The 21779-nt window shown below is 41.5% G+C and overlaps 1 protein-coding gene across 1 annotated transcript in view; it reads left to right on the top strand.

Annotated features, from left to right (window-relative positions):
• The first annotated feature begins 641 nt into the window (after nucleotides 1-641).
• cdk13 (cyclin dependent kinase 13) overlaps nucleotides 642-21779 on the top strand; it is a 72200-nt gene continuing 51062 nt past the window's right edge. The window contains exons 1-3 of the mRNA XM_060822856.1: nucleotides 642-1952; nucleotides 3941-4579; nucleotides 17935-18108. Of these exons, the coding sequence (XP_060678839.1) occupies nucleotides 928-1952; nucleotides 3941-4579; nucleotides 17935-18108 (1838 nt within the window). The 5' untranslated portion in view covers nucleotides 642-927. The remainder of the gene's footprint in view (nucleotides 1953-3940; nucleotides 4580-17934; nucleotides 18109-21779) is intronic.

The raw sequence follows: 21779 nt of genomic DNA on the forward strand, positions 1-21779 counted from the left end.
GTTCAGGGGCTTTGAGCTATGGGGAGAGGCTGAATAGGGTGGGACTGTTTTCCTTGGAATAGAGGTAGAGGCTCGGTGATGACTTTATTGAGGTTTATAAAATCATGAAGGGCGTAGGTAGGGTGAAGTGCCACGATCTTTTTCCCTGGGGTAGGCGAGTCAAAAAGTAGATGGCGTAGGATGGGTTTATGTATAGGAAGGATGCTGAGAGATATGGGCGCAATGGTGGTAAGTTGAACTAGATAAATTTAGGATATTTGGTCTGCGTGGACGAGTTGAACGTAAGGGTCTGTCCAGCTTGATCTGTGCTGGTGGGATAGAAGGCTCGCATCTGTAGTGTAAATGGCTGGATGGTGTAAAGAGCTGGAGAAGAGAAACACCATAAATATTTGTTTTCATCATCCAATGTCGTGCTGTTAATCTACTTTATCCAATAAAAGTAGAATCATTTTTCAGCCGCATGTGTCTCATCTAAGTTTTACACGTGCATCTGGAATCAATGAAAAGGTCCATTCCACCTCCCTCCCTGGCTCGCCGCTGGGTCACAGGGAGAGGACGCCCCGGAAGTGAACCCGCAGGAAGGTCAATCCCAGTCGCTGGCTGGCTCCGGGAGGTGGCCATTTTGTGAGTCGGCGCAGAAGCGGCGTGTGTTGCGCGCGCGCACGCGCTGCGGGGTCGGGGACGAGCCGACGCTGTTAGAAAGAAAAAGCGGCGGAGAGAGAGAGAGTAGAGTAGAGCCCGCGGCACTAACTCCGAGAGGCGGCAGGCCCGAAGCGTAGGCCCAGCTCCCACTCTCCTTTTCACCCCGAGGCTATTAATCCCCACTCCGCTCGCCTCCGGATCTGAAGAGTGGAATGTGCGGCTGCTCCGAGCGGATGGAGTGAGCGGCTCCGGACCAGGAGGGGTCGGGGGGAGTCGCGGAAGTCAATGCCGAGTTCGGATACGCACGGCGGGAGCCGGGGTCGCAGCCCCAGCGGGAGGAGACACCCGAGCCAGAGTGGCCCGGCTCCGGCCCAAACCCAGGCCCGGGAGAAAGGCCGTTGCGCAACGGCCGCCGCCGTGGTCGCCGCCGCCGCCTCCTCCGCTCCCTCTCGCCCTTCCTCGAATTCGCGGCGTAGGAAACGCCGCAGGAAGCGCTCGGCTGAGAGCCGGGCCCAGCGGAGGGACGGCAAGTACCCGGTCTCCGCCGCGGCCGCCTGCTCGGCTGCGGGCTCCTCGGCTCTGCCGCTCTCACTCCGCGGCCTGGTCGAGTACGAGGACGTGAGCTCTCACTCGGAGAATTTCGGATTCAGCCCCGCGTCTTCGGCTGGGCGCCGGGCCGAGCGCTCCCGTGACAAGGAGAGGCGGCGACGGGACAAGGGCAAAGAGAGCTCCCGCTCCAGGGCGGACGGCAGGGCCAAGGGCAAGAGCCGGAGCCGGAACAAAGCCGGGGCGGCGGCCGAGCAGCCGGCCCCAGGCGACAAGGAGGCCCGGGGAGGCCGTGGCTCGCACCGCACTGACAAAGAGACGCCCGCGGCTTACAGAGAGCCTCCGCCGCGGGCCTACCGGGAGGCCGACTGGGAGGCTCCGCGGGCCTACCGCACCTCGGCCTCGCCTGGGCCCCGCAGTCCGCCTTACCGGGAGCAGAGTCCGTATAGTACGTCTGTCCCGTGTTACCCGCAAGCTTACGGGGCCGCCTCCGGCCACAGCCCCAGCAGGCCCCCTACCTTCGAGCTGTACAGCCCGCCGCCGCCGCTCTTCGCTTTCAAGCCGCTATACAGCTCGCGGGAGTCGGCTTTACACGCCGGCTACACTGGACGTTCTCCCAGCCCTTACCCGACTTCACGCCGCCGCTCTCCCAGCTTCTCCCGGCATCTTAGCCCCTACGATTATGGCGGTCTTTCCCCCGCTCCCTACTCCACTAGCAGTCGGCGACGCTCGTCCAGTCCTTACAGCCGGAGCCCGGAGCTCAGGTAAGACCACTGTCAGTCTCTCTGTGCATCTTCTGTACATCTTCCATTATTATCATGTTATTACATTTCTGAAAATATATCTTAAAATCAATCTGAACTATATCCTGTGTGTATATGTTTCTTATGTATAAGTCTGAAGTATGTAAATGAAACATCGAATATTGTAAAGAAAAAATGTATCAAATGTCTTAAAATTTGAAAGATATTGTAATACGTTACGCAAAATTCATAATGTTTCTGCCAAACATTACTGTAAATGTTGAATAGACAATGTTATGTGTAAAGTAATATTACTCATAGTTGATTTGTATAAAATGTTTGGAGTATTACATAGTGGATGTATATCTTAATTTTCAAAAGTCTTTAGAAAGCCATATTTTGTGACAAACAAATTTGCAAATGATTTGAACACTGGGCTTTCTATCAGTAATAATTTTGCACTTGTGTTTTTATTTAACAATATTTGAGAGAGTGTGATATTCAGTACTGTAGTGAAATTGCTCTCATTAAGCTTGTTTGACTATTCAGTTCTTAATTCTCTATCAGCTCTTGACTGTTGGTAAAAAGAAGTCGTCTTTCCATTTTGGTATAACACTTGGAAGTATTTTGAAACTTCAACTCTAGCTTTTTGGTAGCCTGTGTATAATCAAGTACTTGATACATTTATGGAATGAAATTGGTGTGGTTATGGTATTGAATATTTGTTTGTTAGGCTACCTGTAGCTGATGATTTGTTTTTATGATCTATTTCACAATGTATTATTAAATATCAAATGGAAGCTTAAGCTACTGCCAGTCGATATAGTGATGAGCATGTAAGAAGGAGTGAGGCTTTACATGAATGTTCTGTCATTTTTGGGTACTGCTAGATTTCTGATTTGTCCATGGTTTCTGATAGTAATTCCTGAGCTCTATTGGATGAGTGTAACTTTTGAGAACCATCTATCATTAACATTAATTTGTAAAAATCTCATGCTGCTGATAGAAATGTATCTTGTTGTTCTGAATTTGGAGTTATATGTCAGTATTTAAGAATGAAGAAATATTTTTGAAACAATTCAACCCATGAAATTCGTACATGACTAAATAGCAAGTAAAGAATATAAGAACTAAATAAGGTTTTTGTACTTCAAGAGCTCTGGTTCTGGAAGTAATTTGCTGCCGATTGTTTTGATACCTGTAAAATCAGTTCAGAACAATATAGCACAGGTACAGGCCCATCAGCCACCATGTCTGCACCAACTCATGATGCCATTTCTAAACAAATCCCATGTGCATTTGTTCTGTTTATATTGAAAAGTGGTTTCTCACATTAGCTGATTGGGCTAAATTCTCTGAAAAGTTTATATTCTTCTATATCTGAACAAATAATTAATTCAGTACATCATTATGAGATGTGCAATCATTTTTCTACTTAGATGCCAGAAAAAGAATGTCAGAGGGCAAAACAATAAACAAGTCAACAAGTCTGCAATATCTTCCCCCAAACCACAGACCATCCTAACTGACATCACTGTTTTTGGGTCAAAATCCAGGAACTTCTTTCTTACTATCATTGTGGGTGTACCTGTACTCCTTGGATTTGAGTGATTCAAGAAGTTAGCTCATCACCACCTCTCTGTCTCTTGGCTATTAATACTGGCCTAACCAGCAATGCCCACATCCCATCAAATGATTTAAATGTTTGGACGTCGCAGCTAAAGGCAAATATCGTAAATTTTAATTGCTTGTGAAAGTTGTGCTTCAGATTCACGTTTAATATTTTAAAACTTACCATCTTGCCATGTGTGTGTGAGGCTCCATTCCAATATTTAATAATTCACATTTATTGCTGCAAGGAATGACCTTATTCAGTTCTTATTAATGATGGATGCACTTTGAATGATTCAGATTTTTTTACATTCAAATTACATGCTTTTTTTTCTTTGCGTTATAATTATTAATTGTATTTGTTAAACTTATACTGATGGTACGATTTATACTTTTAGGAGGCCTAAGTCACGGAGCAGAAGTCCGTATCATTCTAGACGATCAAGATCCCGCAGCAAGCACCGTGTATCACGATCTCGTAGCCGGCAATCAAGCATTTCACCAAACAGTTTAACTTATAAAACCAGTCTTGCAGCTGAGCTGAGTAAGCACAAAAAAGCTAGAGCTGTTGAGGCTGCTAAAAATAATGCAAAAACTTCAAATGCACTTACTGTGACTACTGCCAAGGCAAGTAGCAATGCTAGCTCAACGACGACAGCCCATACATCTCAAACAAAGGATACAAGAGAGGCAAATAAGCTCAAGTCTGAGCGAGTGACAGTTTCCCCATTAGATACTGGGATCCAGGTATCAGTTAAAAGTGAGAAACCTAAAGTCAAGGTGACTACTCAGGAGGTGAAAATAGATCTTGACTCAAACACAGAAAAAAAAGAAGCGACACCAATGAACATGGGATCAAAAATCCCCAAAGCCCAACCGTTGAAAGAATTAATCACGCCAAAAGAAAAACTCAAACAAACTGTGCCAAATGAAGCTGCAAAGGAGAGAGAGAAGAACCCGAGTCTACAAACATCAGCTCTGCCATCGCTACCTCTGCTCCCAGTGCTGACTAAAGAGGGACACGAAGAAGTGAGCAGGTGAGTGTTGCAAAACCTGATGGAGCATTCGCTTATGAGATTTTGGAGAAGTTGGGACATGAAGTGATGAAGAATTGATGTAACTTTTGAGGCTTCATTGTTCTAATAAGAGAGCAGCTCTTTGTGAACGCTGTTTTTGAAGTTAAAGTTTTTAAAATTCTAAGAAGGAACAAGGACTTGCATTTATGTAAACATTTTATTTCTTCAGCACTTTCAGAAGTGGTCCAAGCAAATTTATGTCAAAAGTGAAACACTAAACAAATGTACTTAATTTATTCACAGCTTAGTCACTCAATAAAACAATTAAATGACTATTTGATCAGATTTGGTGATGTTGGTTCAAGGGTGAATTTTAAATAGTTTCTGAAAAATTTTCCTATTTCTATGTTGGAATTATGCTTTGCCAACATTGTTGAAAATTAGTTCAATGCAGAGGCCATCTATTTGCACATGTTAATAGAAACACTGATACTTGATCCAGGTGACAGAAATAGGCATACCTGACTTGCACTGAATCCGTTCGTGCATACGTGATTTCCTGACCTCTAGTGTCGCTGGTGTGTGCTCATCAGCTGGTTTCAGACCTTGTTTGTGCCTGTCTGTTGAAAATTCTGCTTGTTTAGCAGCTGTCTCTGGTGCATACCATCTACCTGCAGCTCTAAGCCCTTGCTGTGTGTTGCTCTGGACTCTGGCCTTTGTGAGCCCCATCTTTTTATGCTTTCTGTCGTTCCCACAGCTGTTGATGTAGAAGCACCTCTTGTACCTCCATGCAGGAAATTATACTGCATTAGGCTGTGAACATAAAGATGTGAACTCTTTTTGAAAATATTAAACATTAATATGTAATATTTCAAAGCAATTTACTGGCTGATGTTTGTATGTAACGTCTGTTATAAGATTTTGTTTTGGTAACTTTAATCGGCTATGCTGCTATTAAGTAGTCGTTGTCAAATCCAGTCATTGCCAAACTTTAGTTTGGTTCCCTTTTTCCAAGTCGTGTGCTATTCTGAATTGAAGCTCTGACATGCATTCTGGGGACACCCAATGGACAGATCCTATTTTTGCAATGCTTTGGCCTCCAGATATTGGACAAAAAGCCTTTTGGAATGGCTTGAGCATAATCTGATAACTGTATTCAGTGGTGTTGCAGAGAGGCATCAAGAAGTTGCTTGACTCGAAATGTCAGCTCTTTTCTCTCCTTACAGATGCTGCCAGACCTGCTGAGATTTTCCAGCATTTTCTCCAGCATCTGCAGTAATTTGCTTTGTCAAGAAGTTGCTGGTACTTTTTGAGAAGATTTCATGGCACTGGGGTGGAAGTGGGTGTAGTGAAAACATTGAGTAAAGATTTTAATGAAATCATAGTTTACTTAAGAGGGAAATCAGGTTGGCAAAAAGGGGACATAGTTTTGCAAATAGGGTTAAGGAGAATCCAAACAGTTTTTACAATACATTAAGGGAGAGAATAGGGCCCCTCAAAGATCAGCAAGGCAGCTTATGTGTGGCGCTGCAGGAGATGGGAGAGTTACTAAACGAGTGTTTTGCATCAGTGTTTACTGTGGAGGAGGAGACAGGAAATAGATGGTAATGTCTTGAAAAATATCCATATGACAGAGGAGGAGGGGGTGGTGCAGGATGTCTTGAAACACATAAAAGTGGATAAATCCCCAGGACCTGATCGGATATACCTTAGAACTCTGGGGAAGCTAGGGAAGTGATTGCTGGGCCATTTGCTGAAATGTTTGTATCATCCCTAGTCACAGGTGAGGTGCTAGAAGACTGGTGATTGGCTAACTATTTTTGAAAAAAACCCATGGAATTATAGACTGGTGAGCCTGACATCAGTGGTGAGCAAATTGTTGGAGGAAATCCTGAGGGACAGGATTTACAGGTATTTGGAAAGGCAAGGAATGGTTATGGATAGCATGGCTTTGTGCATGGGAGATCATAGTTGAGGGTGTGATGCTGGAAAAGCACAGCAGGTCAGGCAGCATCTGAGGAGCAGGAGAATCGACATTTTGGGCACAAGTCCTTCACCAGGAATCCTGATGAAGGGCTTATGCCTGAAATGTCGATTCTCCTGCACCTTGGATACTGTCTGACCTGCTATGCTTTCCCAGCACAACACTCTCTCAACTTTGATCTCCAGCATCTGCAGTCCTCGCTTTCTACTGGCATGAGAAATCATGTCTCACGTACTTGATTGAGTTTTTTGAAGTAGTAATAAAGAGGATTGATTGAGGGCAGAGCAGTGGACGTGATCAATATGGACTTCAGTAAGGTGTTCGACATGTTCCCCATGGAATACTGATTAGCAAAGCTCGGTCTCATGGAATATTGGGAGAACTAGCCATTTGGATGCAGGACTGGCTCAAATGTAGAAGACAGGCTGGTGATGGACAGTTGCTTTTCAGATTGGAAGCCTGTGACCAGTGGTGTGCCATAAAGATTGGTGCTGGATCCGCTACTTTTCATCATTTATATCGATGATTTGGATATGAGTAGAAGAGGTATAGTTAGTAAGTTTTGCAGATGACACCAAAATTGGAGGTGAAGCAAACAGCGAAGAAGGTTACCTCAAATTACAATGGGATCTTGATCAGATGGGCTAATGGGCTGAGGAGTGGCAGATAGAGTTTAATTTAGATAAATGTTGGGTGCTGCCTTTTGGAAAAGGGGAATCAGATCAGGAATTATACACTTAATATTAAGGTCCTAGGGGACCTTGGGGTGCAGGTTCATAGCTCCTTGAAAGTGGAGTTGCAGGTAGATAGGATAGTGAAGAAGGCGTTTGGTATGCTTTCCTTTATTGGTCAGAGTATGGAGTACAGGAATTGGGAGGGCAAGTTGTGATTGTACAGGACACTGGTTAGTCCACTTTTGGAATATTGCGTGCTGTACTGTTCTCTTCTCCTCCCTCCCCCCACCCCAATAGGTAGGATGTTGTGACACGTGAAAAAGTGCAGCAAAGATTTACAAGGATGTAGCCAGGTATTGAGCTATAGGGAGAGGCTGAATAGGCTGGGCTGTTTTCTCTGGAGGCTAAGGGATGACCTTATAGAAGTTTATAGGGGTATGGAAACGGTATTTTCGCTAGGATGGGGGAGTCCAGAACTAGAGGGTATAAATTTAGGGTGAGAAGGGGAAGATTTAAAAGGGACAAATTTTTCATGCAGAGGGTGGTGTGTGTATGGGATGAGTTACCAGAGGAAGTGGTGAAGGCTGGTACAATTGCTGCATTTAAAAGGCATCTAGTTAGGGCCAAGTGCTGGCAAATGGGATTAGATCAGATTAAGGATATCTGGTTGGCATGGAGAAGTGGACCAAGGGGTCTGTTTCTGTGCTGTGCATCTCTGATTCTATGGATTTTGATTTGGGAAGTTTATTTTCCCCAATCATTTGTTCGCCCCAAAACATCTTAATTTTTTTAAATGTTCAAGTGTAGTTTACACGCCTGGTTGTTTTGACTTGGACAATGTGGTATTCTAATCCAGAGAGAATTTCGCAATGCTGCTTCAACTTGTTTACAATATGTTGTATTTGATCATCAAAGCTGTTCTGCTGCAGACTTAAATGTAACAAGCAATGCAGTTAGATATGTTGGACATGCCCTCTGTAAACCCAGTCAAAGAAACATCAAGATTGAAATGATGTGTACTTTATTCTGTAGTTCTCAATTTTCGAGACTCAGGAATTATTCCTACTTGTATATTTAAGCTTTTTTTGGGTTAAATTCTGTTGTGATATGGACTAGATTTGGTTTAGATAATGTGGTTAAAAATTGATTTCAGCTGCTATAATGTATTTGTAATGTAACATGGAAACATAGATGAGAGAAAGAGTAGGCCATTTGACCCCTGGAGCCTGCTTTATCATTTAGTTTGAATATTGCTGATCATTATAGTTCAGTACCCTAATTCCACTCACTCAACCTGTCCAAATCTCACTGCTACACGTTTGTATCTTTCAGTACTGCTTAGCATTAAGTGCTAACATGCTAGTTGGACATTGTTGAGACAGATTTTGATTGGCTGGTAGCCTGAATATGAACATTCTGGATAGAATCCCAGAACCCTTGAACGTTCATGCTAGGACTCCTTAGGAGTTGGTATTACTTTCAAAGATTATGCCTCTAAACATCTGACAGAAGCTTGTGCACAGACTCATGGCTTTAAGCACATTGCTGCAGTGAAGAGCCCAGTAGATTTTTGCAAATTCTTTGAGCAATTCTTTGTATCCTCTTCAAAGTGGGGAAGTGTCAGGCTTGGTTAAGTGGGGGAAATGTAAATGTTGAATAAAGATTTTCAATCTGATTTTATTTGGGTATCTTATTTTTCCAAAAGTGATCCTCCAAAGTTGAACTGTTTCTTGGATATTTGGGTACAGTGGTTTGTCCATGTTAATAACAAAAAACTTAATCTTTTTTGTCAGTTGTCTAGTTTTTCCATGTACATAATGTAAAGCTGGGTTTTCTTGCTTACAGCCAGGACAGATATCATTAATTTATCTATAAATAGGATATTAAATCGCTTCTAGCAGCTTAAGGAATAAATACGCCATCTGGTGTGCCAGTGAGGCATATGTGAGCAGGTACGAAGAGATCTCTGCCAATTACTTATTCAGTGGTCTAGATTATGAAGAGAGAATTTTCACCAAGACCGGGTTTTGATTCTTTCCAACGCCCACTGGCTGTGACTGCCTTGCCATTGATCGTTTTTTGAACCTAAATATGAATAATGGCTGTATGGAGATCTTGACTGAAGAACCTCAAGTACTTGGAAGTATACTCCAAAATAACTCTTTGGAGAAAGCTAGAATGGAGGAAAATCCAAATTGAGGCTCTGGCCAGGTTGTGTCTTTGTGGATATCCTCTATCCTCTGGTGTTGTGTCTGATCTTGGAATGCTTGATTCTAACACTGGAAATAGCTGAGCTCAACACTGAACTCTTTGAATATTAACACATTGTGAAGTGCTAAAAGTTGATTTTTAAAAAATTTTACAACAATTTATGCCAGACCATTGGGTTATGCCAGTAACCCCATGTTCTGGCATAATTACTATCAACCTAAGGATCAAACAGATTCAATGGAGAGTGCAGTTGAGCATATTTAAAAATGGGGCAACCTGGTGAACCTACCAAATCAGGTTACTTGCATGCCAAACAGCATAAGTAGCAAGTGATAAATAGAGCTAAGCAATCCCACCACTAACAATTGAGATCTAATCTCTTTTTCTGCCATAGTCGGTTGTGATGAGTGGTGGGCAGTTAAACAACTCACTGGAGGAATAGGCTCCACAAATATCCTCATCCTCAATGAAGGAAGAACCCAACACATCAGTGCAGAAGATAAGGTGCAAACATTCACAGCAACCTTCAGCCAGAAGTGCCGGGCAGATGATCCATCTCGGCCTCCTCTGGTATTCCCCCCGCCAGATAAATCCAACGCCTCTAATACTGTCCCATCAGTCTACTCTCAATTATCAGTAAAGCTATGGAAGATGTTATTAACAGTGCTGTCAAGCAGTACCTGCTCGGTTACACTCCATTTGGGTTCTGCAGGGGGCACTCAACCTCATTTGCAGCCTTGGTTCAAACATGGACAAAATAATTCCATAGGTGCGGTGAAAGTGACAGCCCTTGACCTCAAGATTGGATTCAACTGAGTGTGCCATCAAGAAACCCTAGCAAAACTGGAATCAATGGGGATCAAGGACCAACCTTCTGCAGGTTGGAGTCATACCTAGCACCTAAGATGTTTGTGATTGTTGGAGCCAGTCATCTCAATTCCTGGACATCTGTGCAGCAGTTCCTCAGAATAGTGTCCTAGGTCCAACCATCTTCAGCTGCTATATCGATGACCTTCCTCCATCATGAGATTAGAAATGGGTGTTCACAGATGATTACACAATATTCACCATTTATGAGAACTCTGAGGTCACCACATAAACAATGGCTACAACAGCAGGTCAGACTAGGATATTGGAGCAAGTATCCCACCTTCACAGGTCAGGGATATGTTGAAATGTCTCCCACTCGCATGGATGGATGCAGCTCCAATAGCACTCAAGAAGCTTGTCAACATCCAGGACAAAGCAGTACCACTTCCACAGGCAGCCATTCCCTCCACCACCAATGCTCAGTAGCAGCAGTGTGTGCTATCTACATGACGCACTGCAGAAATTCTCCAAACCCATGACCACATCCATCTAGAAGGCCAAGTGGAGCAGATACATGGGAACAGTACATCCTGCAAGCTGGAGAAGAGGATGGATGAGGTGGAGCACAGGGTCACAGTGGTGGAAGCTGACGCCAGTTCATCCAAGGATAGGATCCAAGCCCTGGAGACGTAGGTCCGTAATTTGTGTTACAAGTGGATGATTTTGAGAATGGGGCAGGAGAAAAAACATTTGATCATCGGTCTGCCTGAGGTAGGTGAGTGGCCCGTGGACTCGTGAGGACTGGCTTCCGAAATTCCTTGACTTGGAGGCTGGCATGAGAGGATTGAAGATAGAGCTCATCGAGTCGCAGCGTGGAGATTGGGTCTGGGTCGTCATCTTCGACCTTGTCCTCTCCTGGTGCGGTTCCATCATTACCGGTATAAGGAGGGAGTTGAGAGAAGACTGAGGGAGCTTGGGATTCGGTCCTCTACTCTGACATATCTGGCGGTGCTTCGGGTCACCTGAGATGGATCCATGCATCTCTTTGACACGTTGGAGAAGGAAAGTGACTTTGTGGTCAAACTAACTATATTTGAACAATTGTAGTAGGTATAAATAGTGTTGTTTAGGTATGTGTTTATCATTCTGTAAAAGAAATGGAGGAAGTCCGGTTGGAGCTCTTTTTTTCCCTCTAATTATAATTTGGTTTAAATTATGTCTGGCGGTGGTTGAGATGTACATTTTCAATTTATAAGTTAGGATATACCAAAGGATGGGTGGGATATTTATTCCCCCTTTTTAAAAAAAATCATACATTGTTTAGGTATTTTGATCCCGTAGACACTGAGAATGAGGAAACGGACAAAATAAATACATAATTTGCTTTTGTCGCCACTGTAGTGGACAAAAAAATTTCCAATGATAACTATACGTCAAGTGGAATGAGAAGAGGAACTCCATGAAGTTATAGTTACTTGGGAAATGATATGAAACAAAGCAAAACCAAAGAAGCTGTGGGCTCCTCTCAGATCTTGATGACTTCTTCATAAGATCATAAAAGAGGTGACTATTGAGATTATAGATATATTGGTGTTAATTTTCCAAAAGTTCTCAGATTCAGGAAAAGTCCATCGGACTGGAAAATAGTAAATGTAGTTGTTGTTTGTCTCAGAGGGTTGTGTGACTTTGGAACACTGCATCAGACTCTTGTGAAACCAGAATCATTTAAATATTTTTAAGACTGAAGTAGCTCAGTTGCTTTGCCTGATAAGAATCTAATGTTACTGGGGTTTGGTGAGAATGTGAAACCAGCAGATTAGTTATGATCTTATTGAATAGGAAAATAAGCCTAGACCTATTATCAATTAATGCATATACATGTTGATGCTGGGTGAATTGGTAAAACCATGTGACAAATGTTTTTTTCTGTTTCTATATGCCCTGTATGAAGATGTCCAAGCCCATCTTAATGTAGATCTCATGGCATAATCACTTGTTTGTCTTTGAAAATTACATTCCAAGACAGTGCTAGTTCACCTCTGACCAGAATTTATCTGCTTGATCAGGCACTTCTTGAGCATGTTTGGGCTACCTGCCAATAACCTCCTTGAGTTGTTGCTGCTGGGCATTATCAGATGTAGCTTGTTGTATCAGCTCTGTTTGGCTATAACCAAAATAAATGAGATTGAAGATGACTTCATAAATCAAACTCTTGAGTTGGCAGTATCAACTTGGACGTCGAGAGGAATATCTTTGTTCTTAGCTAGACTTGGAAGTCTGTTATGCACAACTGTAATGTCAACTGCGACTATAGTTTATGTTGTACTTCACAAGCCCAGCGTTGGATCTTTACAAGTAGTTGATTTATTCTTGGGGTCCACTTGTCTGTTTAGTCATGTTGTTTGTAGAAACAGTGTAACTTGAGGATTTAGCGCACAGGTGGATTAACACAATATCTTCCATGTCTTGGTTGTTGATTTGGGGTTGGGTGGCTGTGCAGTCAGCTTTTGATGTGTCACATCCCACAAAAAGTTACAGGTTGTTCACGAGGATTTTTAACAGCAGTTTAATGACTGTTGTGGGTAAACATATGTCTTGAAAAATATTGTGTGTAAGTGTTAAATGACTCCATAATTATTAAGTACTGACGTTTTAAAAGACTTTAGATCCATACATTAGATTTTTATTATATTCCAGGTTCTATCATTGTCCCTTGCATACGTTGCAAGTGATTTTATCTTGCACTGCAAAATGTTTTGAAGTGATTTTCATGTTAATGCTTGGCTCTCTGTGTGAATTCTCAAATGTAATTGGCTTGGTGGCATTCGTGCAGCTCCATGCTGGGTTATTCCCATTAAATGATCTTGCACTTGGTTGAGGATTGAATGAGTTAAAGTGTTTGTGATGGAGATGGTTTGATCTTTCACTGACACATTCTTTCAACTCAACAGTAGTCATTGTCATTTTGCCACTGATTCAACCTCTCGATCAGTGTATCTTGCAGATGATGAGAATATTTCTTGTAAAATTATATGTAACAAAAGGATGATTTCTCTAGCCATGATATTGTTTTGGAAATCCCTTCACGGATTTGACCCATAATGTTGTTTGTTTTCAACTTTGGCAATGTTCTAAATGACAATAGACTATCAAATTGCAAGTTTAGAAATTAGAAGTTGCTGATGGCTAAAACTGGTATGTATGAGTGTACCATACTCTGCAAATGTGAACTGATGTAAAGAACATATGAGCCTGCTCATGTTTTTAATATAATAGCGTACTTGTGGTGCCAAGGCATACAAGGGCTATGAGCTAAGTGGTGGGAAATGGGATTGAGTAGTTAGGTGCTTGTTTTTGTCAGAAACTCGCTAGGTCAAAGGACTTCTACGCTGTAGACATCCATGATAATGGCTTGATGTGAATGGTGAGCTGTGGGGAAAGAAATCATAGCCAAATTCCTCTTTTATATTTCTGCATTTGTGGGTTTGTTTTAAATCTAAACAAATCAAGAAACCTGGATGAAAGCCAGAAATTAAATGGCTCCGTCTAAATTTTGAGATAATCGTGTTTAGTCATATGACTGACTTGAAATGCAGATTTCATCTCCATGAATGTGAAATTTAGTGTCATGTAAATATGAATGAACAGTTATTTGAAGCATAAAATTGAGACTGTTGATCTTGGGGAAATAGATCCAGCCAAAAGCAAAGTAGGAAATACACGAATCTTCCTGAATGAATTCAGGATTCATATTTTCTTGTTTTGATGAAAACTTGATTGTGTTTTACTGGAGTTCTTGCTCAGGATAGCATGAAACAAAGCAAACAGACAAGCTACTTTTTTTTGAGAACAAACATTCTGTTTTCTAAGTTTTACCATGAGATTTCTTTCAAACAAAAGATAAATGATGGGTAAGCAAGAATGCAACAGCACTCTAAGTGTCCTATGTTGTCACTAGCAAGATGTTTAGCATCTCAAGATTAATTAAAGACTTACACTGTCTGCTGAGAGTGGAGCGACATTGAATATGGAAGGCAATTTGCTTCCATTTTAAGTTTTCCTGTCTGACTGTGCTTAGCCCTGGAATTGCTAATAGGGCAGGGATCATTGGGGGGCATCTAGTCAAAGCAATAAGTAATAAGAGTCATAGAGATATGCAGCATGAAAACAGACCCTTTGGTCCAACTTGTCCATGACGACCAGATATCCTAAATGGATTTGCGAGTATTTGGCCCATATCCTCCCAACTCTTCATATTCATATACCTGTCCAGATGCCTTTTAAACATTATAATTGTACCAGCCTTCACCACTTCATCTAGCAGCCTATTCAATTACCACCTTCTGTATGAACGTTTTAAACCTTTCCCCGCTCACCTTAAACCTATGCCCTCTAGTTTTTGGACTGCCCACCTTTGGGAAAAGACCTTGTCTGTCCACCCTATTCATGCCCCTTGTGATTTTATAAACCTCCTGTAAAGTCCCCCCTCAGCCTCTGATGCTCCAGGGAAAATAGCCCCAGCCTATTCAGACTCTCCGTATAGCTCAAACCTTCCAACTCTGGCAACATCTATGTAAATCCTTTCTGCATCCGTTCAAGTTTCATGGCATTCTTCCTCTAGTAGGTAGAACAGAATTGCATGCAGTATTCCAAAAGTGGCTTAACCAATGTCCTGTAAAGCTGTAACATGATCTCCCAACCCAAATGCTCAATGCACTATATAAAGAGACTGCTGATGTGGCCCATAAACAGGAATCACTCTTCCTCTGATTCACTGAACAGACTGTGTCCATTGAGCAGCTACATCTAGAGCTGGATCTTCCTATGTGGTGGTCTGCCCAATCAGAAGCTAGGATGGCCCATTGAATATAGAAGTTCATATGATGATGCCTCCTCCTGGAAAGTATTCAGCCAGAGTTGGCAAACTTTGAGCTGGATGCACCACCTTACTCTGGTTTCTCAGTGTATCCCAAATGAGCATAGGAGTTAGGAACAGGAGTAGACCATTTGCCTGCTCTACCATTCATTAACATCACAGTTGATCTAATTACTCCACATTCCTGCCTATCCTGATATATTCACCCCTAGCTTAGAGAAAGTCTTGGACTTGTGAAAATTTGGCCACCCTAGTCCTTTAGGAGTTTACTGACTGCTGTGCCGGGATTAAGGTTAGGGGCTATTTGATCAGGTTTGGCTTTTTATTTGATCCGTTAAGTTAGGGTTTATTTGATGGGCTTGGCATCCTCCCTTACCTAATTCTAATTACGCTGAATAAGTCCAGGCAATTGGAGAGCAAAGTGAAGGCATCAGGATAGGGCTTTTTTGAACTACCAGTTGATGGATGTACTGAAGACCAGTGCAGGACAAATTGCGAAACACTGACTCATTTGATACCAAAGAGAATTTTTAATTTTGCTGTGCTGTCTCGTGATTGCTGACCAGTTAGCTGTTCAGAATTTTTGACCATTACTATAATAAATTTTTTTAAAAATTCTTGCTTAAATCGTTATGTCAAAATTTGAGTGGATGGATTAAAAGGTACTTCTGTATGCAATGGTATATTTGCTGCTTTTAGCAAGCCCTCTTCACAATATTATCCGTGGGGGCGCTATGATATACATAGCGCCATTAATTGCAAACAGAATACAAAAATAATTGACACAAACTAACTAGCTTTCAAATTTAACTACTGAATGCATTGGTCTTCTCATGCCATATTAAGAAACGGGATTGTTGCACCAGCAATTTCTATTTCAATTGAAGTTGACATCTCACTAAGTGGCATAGGTTTTCTGCAAGCAGGCTGCAATGTGTTTTTAATCATCTCCAACTTAACAGTTTCTAATTTCCTGATTATTATCCAGGGTTGGCTAGGCTGTATGCATGGATTTTGATAGACTAACAGCCCTCCAAAAGAAAACAAACAAAAACATGCTTTTACATTGCTACTTCCTAAAAGGTCCACAATGCTGTAGAATATAATCTGAAAATGAGTGTCCAACCAAAGGAGATTTTTGGCAGGGTGAGCAACCTTTGTTCAAAAATATTAGGCTTATATTGGATCTTAACAGAGGAAATTGAGAGGATTTCAGAACTTGGAGCCTTGGTGAATTGAGGCGTATTGACCTATCCCTTCAGTTTGACATGGATGACCTTCTACCTCAGCTGCATCTTCCTGCATTTTTTCTATGTCCATAACTGTCTTATCCAAAATTCTGTCGATCTATCTAGTATGCCTGGGAGCATGTCGCAGACGTCCGTTGTTTTGAAGTGATGATGCTGTTGGAACTTGGGAAATATGGCAGTCAGTTGCATGTGGAAAGATTGCTCTCTCGTGTGACAAACATAACCCAAATCGTCTTGAAATGGCATCTTGAGTATTTTATGGTATTGGCTTCTTTATTTAAGGAAGCAAGTGAATGTGTTGAAAGCAGTTCTGAGAAGAGACACAAGACTAGTATATCAAATGGCCGTTTGCCCGCATTAGCCATTCAGTCACAGTTGCTATTTGCCCGCGGCTTGGCATGCCCTATGGGAAATATGGTCCCTTCGAGCTGAGAGGGGAATAGATTTTGAGAAAGCGGCGTGTTTTAGTGAATTTGCCCTTTGTACAGAGGTACTCTTCCTCTTCACTTGCAAGGAGAAACTGGTAACATTCTCCCAGGAGTGTGGAAGATTGGGGCCGATGGTTTTGTTTGATTCAATGAAGAAGGAAAATTTCCCAATGGCAGGACGGTGTGTGCTCAGTGGACATGGAATTGAGGGCAACAGGATAAAGAACCAAAGGGGGAGATAGATTGAAGAAAATGGTATAAAGGACATTTAAAAGGCATCTGGATGGGTACATGGATAGAAAAGGTTTAAAGGGATATGGGGCCAAATGGTGGAAAGTGGGACTAGATCAGTTTAGGATGTCTAGTCCGCATGGATGCCTTGGCCCGAAGGATCTGTTTCCATGCAGTATGACTGTATTAAATACCCTTGATAATCAAGTGTACATTTTATTTGTGATAGAGAATTATAAACTTTATTGTCCTTTTGTAATGAAAATTTTTCACAGCAGCAGATCCTTTACGCTGCAGCTGTGACTCTCTATTTTGGACTTTTCCGAACAACAGCTTGCGTTCCAACCTGAATTTGTTTTACCAGCAAACTTGGATGCTGGCTACTCAACTTCATCAAATTAACTGATTTGATTGTGAATAACTGATTTCTACTAAAGGAATATAAACTCAAAAATGATCTGTTTATTCCTTCTCTATTTTGTCAGTTAATCTACCCTCCGTCCAAGCCAGTCTAAGTGGGTTATTTTGAACTGTTGCACTTCTGGATTGCCAGTTATAGAGCTACTTAAGCAATTCACTTTCTCTAGACCACATTTGTACATATTGTGATTTCATCTGCCCTATCGCTAACGTTTGTCAATTTGTGTTTCTTTGGCTCGGGTAAATTGTGGGGAAAAAAAAAGCAAAATTCATGTTTAATGAATGGCTGACAAGACTTGAATTTATGATTGCAACAGTGCTAAACAGGCACTTTAAGTGATACACTGAAGTCAAAGGGAAAGATCTTTTTGAATGACCCTATCTCATTCTGAAGAACTTGTTGACCTTGATTTTTCCAGGTTTTATTTGAATGGGGAAACATTATAGTAACATTTGATTCTCTTCTCTTGAGTCTGTGTTTTCTAATTACAGTCCAAAGGATGGCTTTATAACAAAGAACATAAAGAAGGATCCTGAACGGAAGACCCGGCACTTACTAACAGACCTTCCATTGCCACCTGAACTTCCAGGGTCTGATCTGCCATCTCCTAAAACTCCTGAAGAAAAGAAAGCACCTGTTGTGTCACAGATTAAAAAGCGACCCAAGTGAGTACAAATATTTGTGAGATGCTAAAGATCAGCCTTTTCCACATTATGGTAGATGTTTCCAAGTACTTGTAGCATGGCATCTGTATGTGTGTGAAAATGAACATTTTGAAAGTGCCCTAGAAATTTAGATAAGATAGTTTTCTTTTGTGTGCTGCTTTTGAGATCTATATTTTTCTATGCACCAGGGATAATGGTCTCTTTATTTTTATATCATGTATTCTCTCTCCAATTCTCAGGAATTAAACTTACGAATTGTGTTTGGGAGAACTGATTTAATTTTTCTGACATTCCTTTCATCTCGTCCACTAGTAGATCTTTTGCATTGCCTGTAGTGACTTGTTTCTTCTGCACTGCCTCCTACTGATCAGTGAAGGCATGCTTCCAGAGACCCAATCTGTCTTTTGACCATGTAGGAGAACTACAAACGTCGTCTTCGAAATTAAAGAAATCCAAGGAAAGGGATATATTTTGCATAGACCTCAAACATTGCTGTATAGTTGCAACAACCCTTTGTAGTGGTTTGGAGACAGTCCCTTCAACTAGGTAAAAACAATGACTGCAGATCCTGGAAACCAGATTCTGGATTAGAAGTGCTGGAAAAGCACAGCAGTTCAGGCAGCATCCAAGGAGCAGTACCTCGATGCTGTCTGAACTGCTGGCTTTTTCAGCATCTCTAATCCAGAAGACGGTCCCTTCATCTGGATTGCCATGCAAGGCTGTGTGATTGCACCAGCTTTCTTCACATATTGCAGCCTGTTTGTGAAGTCCTTTCCAGTAAGTTGTGAGTAAGCTTGAAGCTTTTCAATCTCAATAGGCTAAGAGCCAAGGCGACCCTTCAACCTATCCACCACTTATATATGAACTGCATTTGTGGCCCCCGTGCAAGTGAGATTCTGACCATTCACAATATCAGCAAGAGCTGAACTCTCTACTAGCAAGTCCAGAAATCCTCAAGCACCTACCAGTTATTGTTAGTGATGGAGAGACTTGGATATTACTTCCTATATCTTGGCACCTACCTTTCTCATTTAGTCACCCTCAAAAATGAGATTCACAGAATCATTTGGGCCAGCACAGCTGTGTACAATTGTGCTGCTGAATTCTTGACGACTGAAAACTCCAAAACAGGGCAGAGCCTTTCAGCCTCTTCTTAACCATCATTTTTTGATAACGGGAGTGAGACTCAAGTCACCTGGCAAGCACCTGTGAGCATTGGAGCGTTTCCACCTGAGATGTTTTTGCTTCATTCTGTAAGGCAAGTGAATTCCACAATCCTCGCCAACAATTTCTCCACAACCATTATCACGCATTATCAAGTTCAGCTGATATGCATATTACATGCGCACGCAATGTAATTTGGTTGAGATCCTGTTCTTGACCACAGCTCAAGGATGGTATTGAATTTCTCGGAAGTAAATATTTGAAGGGGTCTCAGAAGATATTATTGAAAAGGAACTCATTGGTATTTGAGGAACTTGCAGTAAATTGTACCATGTAGCTTTCTCATCCATCTAGCTGAATATATTTGGAGACTGACCCAAAAAAGACAAAAGGAGAGGGAGCAGAAAGCTTTTCCTGAAGGAAATTCCTGTCCTGAATGTCCAAACACTTGTGGCTGCAGTCAACTGAGGGTACACAAATCGTGATGCCTTTCAAACAATATTTTCAGTTCAAAGGATTGTCAAATAAACTTTTGATGTCAAATTGAACAAGCAACCATGATTGTCAAGGTTTGAGGCATTGGACTACTTGGGTACTGCAGCAAGGCCTGGATGAATGCAGTGTTCGTGCCAGCCTATAATCATCAAAGAGAGAATCTGACCATTTCCCTATTGCATTCAATGGTTGTGAACATATCAGGTTTATCGTTAACCAGACACTTAACTGGATTCGTCCATAATGCAAGAATTGGTCAGAACCTGGGAATTCTGTGGTGAATAACTCACCTGACAAGAGCAAGCAGAGACTAACAATACTGTGGTGAGTGACTCACTTCTTGACCCTCCCTAATGGCATTATGGGCCAACCCACAGCAGGTGGACGGCGGTAGATCAAGAAGGTAGCTTACCACCACCACCTCAAGGACAGTTAGGGATGGTCAATAAATGTTACCATGCCAGCAATGCCTAGATCCCACAAATGATTAAGAAAAAATGCCTGTCCATCCACCAGAAAACAGTGGGAGTGTGTTGGAGTACTTGTTGATCTTTCACAACGATTGGGTCAAAGTTCTGGAATTGCCCTGCTTAACAGCACTGTGGGTGAACGTGCATCAGATTCACCACAGCAATTCAAGAAGGTAACTCATCATCACATCGATTACAAATATAAATGAGCTAGAGGTGCTGACCTTGCTAATAAAACATCTTGCAAAAGGAGAAAAGAAGAAAATAAAACAGAAGGGGAAAAGTTTGTCAACGTGAATTCTACAGTCATTTAGCCACTGCCACATTGGTTAGCATCCAACTTCTGTATTAACAAAACCTGTTGTAAATGATGACTGCATGTAGCCTGTAGGTATTGTATGATATTTCATATCTCATCATGCCCTTTTTCTTCCTCTTTATAATGGAATCCTGAATGACCTACTTGGAGTTTTGAATAATACAATTTATGCAACCTAATTTGTAGCAGCTTTCTAAAGACCAAATCCAGCCAAATTAGTGCACTGTGGACATACCACAAGATCACAAGCATTGTGATCTTGTGGTATGTCCACAGCGAAATAAATTGATCAGGTGTGCAAGTGTAAAGTTTGTCCATAAACAAAATGCAAGTTTTTGAATTGTGTTCTCAATAACACATTTACATCAGGCCGTATAGGGTTTGCTCTCTACCCTAGGTCTGCCTCTGCTCCAGTGAGAATGTTCCCAAGAAACAAGCCACTGTTCAAAAGTAATTAGTCTATTAACTTACTTGGCATCCTTGATTGATTTCATACTTGTGTCCATGTATGCCAGTGTTTTATTTCATTCTTGGAATCTGGGCATTTCTGCATTTGTTACTCAGCACTCATGTTTCCCAGACTTATTTGGTGCTTTTCACCTTCTGAAGTGTGAAAGTTTTGTTTTTAGGAAGTTACTGATGATTCTTCTGAATTCCTTCATAATTAGATGTTAAATTACCATGATAGTAGAATCAAGAATCAAAAATAGGAAAATAATATAGTACCGTCTAAGTTCTGATGCACGTTTGTATTTTCAGACGTAATGCCCTTTCTGATTTACTGTCATTCAAATTCTATCAAATAAATTGAGTGAATAGCTTCCGTGGTGAGATTTCTTTCTTCACTTCCAAGTTGTTTTGCTTTAAGTCATTTCTTCTGTCTGTTTCCTCATATCTACCTTAATTATCTGGGAATTTGTTTATTGCTCAGAATTCCATGAGCGCTCCATGGTGTCTTTCCACTTCTGGATGTGCAATATGCTCACAAGTTCCTCATTTGTCCAATATATTTCAGTTGTCTGCTTCAGTATCAATTCTTAGTGAGCACATTCATCTACTGTTGCAGAGCCATGTCTCTCCTTTTTAAATTAATTTGTTTTCCATGTTTTCTTTGGTATAAAGGTTTAGGATTTCTTGAAATTATATTTTTACTTGCACATTTTGGCTGTAATTTTAACATAAGTAGAATACAGATCTTTGAGCTAATTAGATTAGATTAGATT

This window comes from Hemiscyllium ocellatum, chromosome 4 (genome assembly GCF_020745735.1).
Source record: "Hemiscyllium ocellatum isolate sHemOce1 chromosome 4, sHemOce1.pat.X.cur, whole genome shotgun sequence".
NCBI lineage: Eukaryota > Metazoa > Chordata > Chondrichthyes > Orectolobiformes > Hemiscylliidae > Hemiscyllium > Hemiscyllium ocellatum.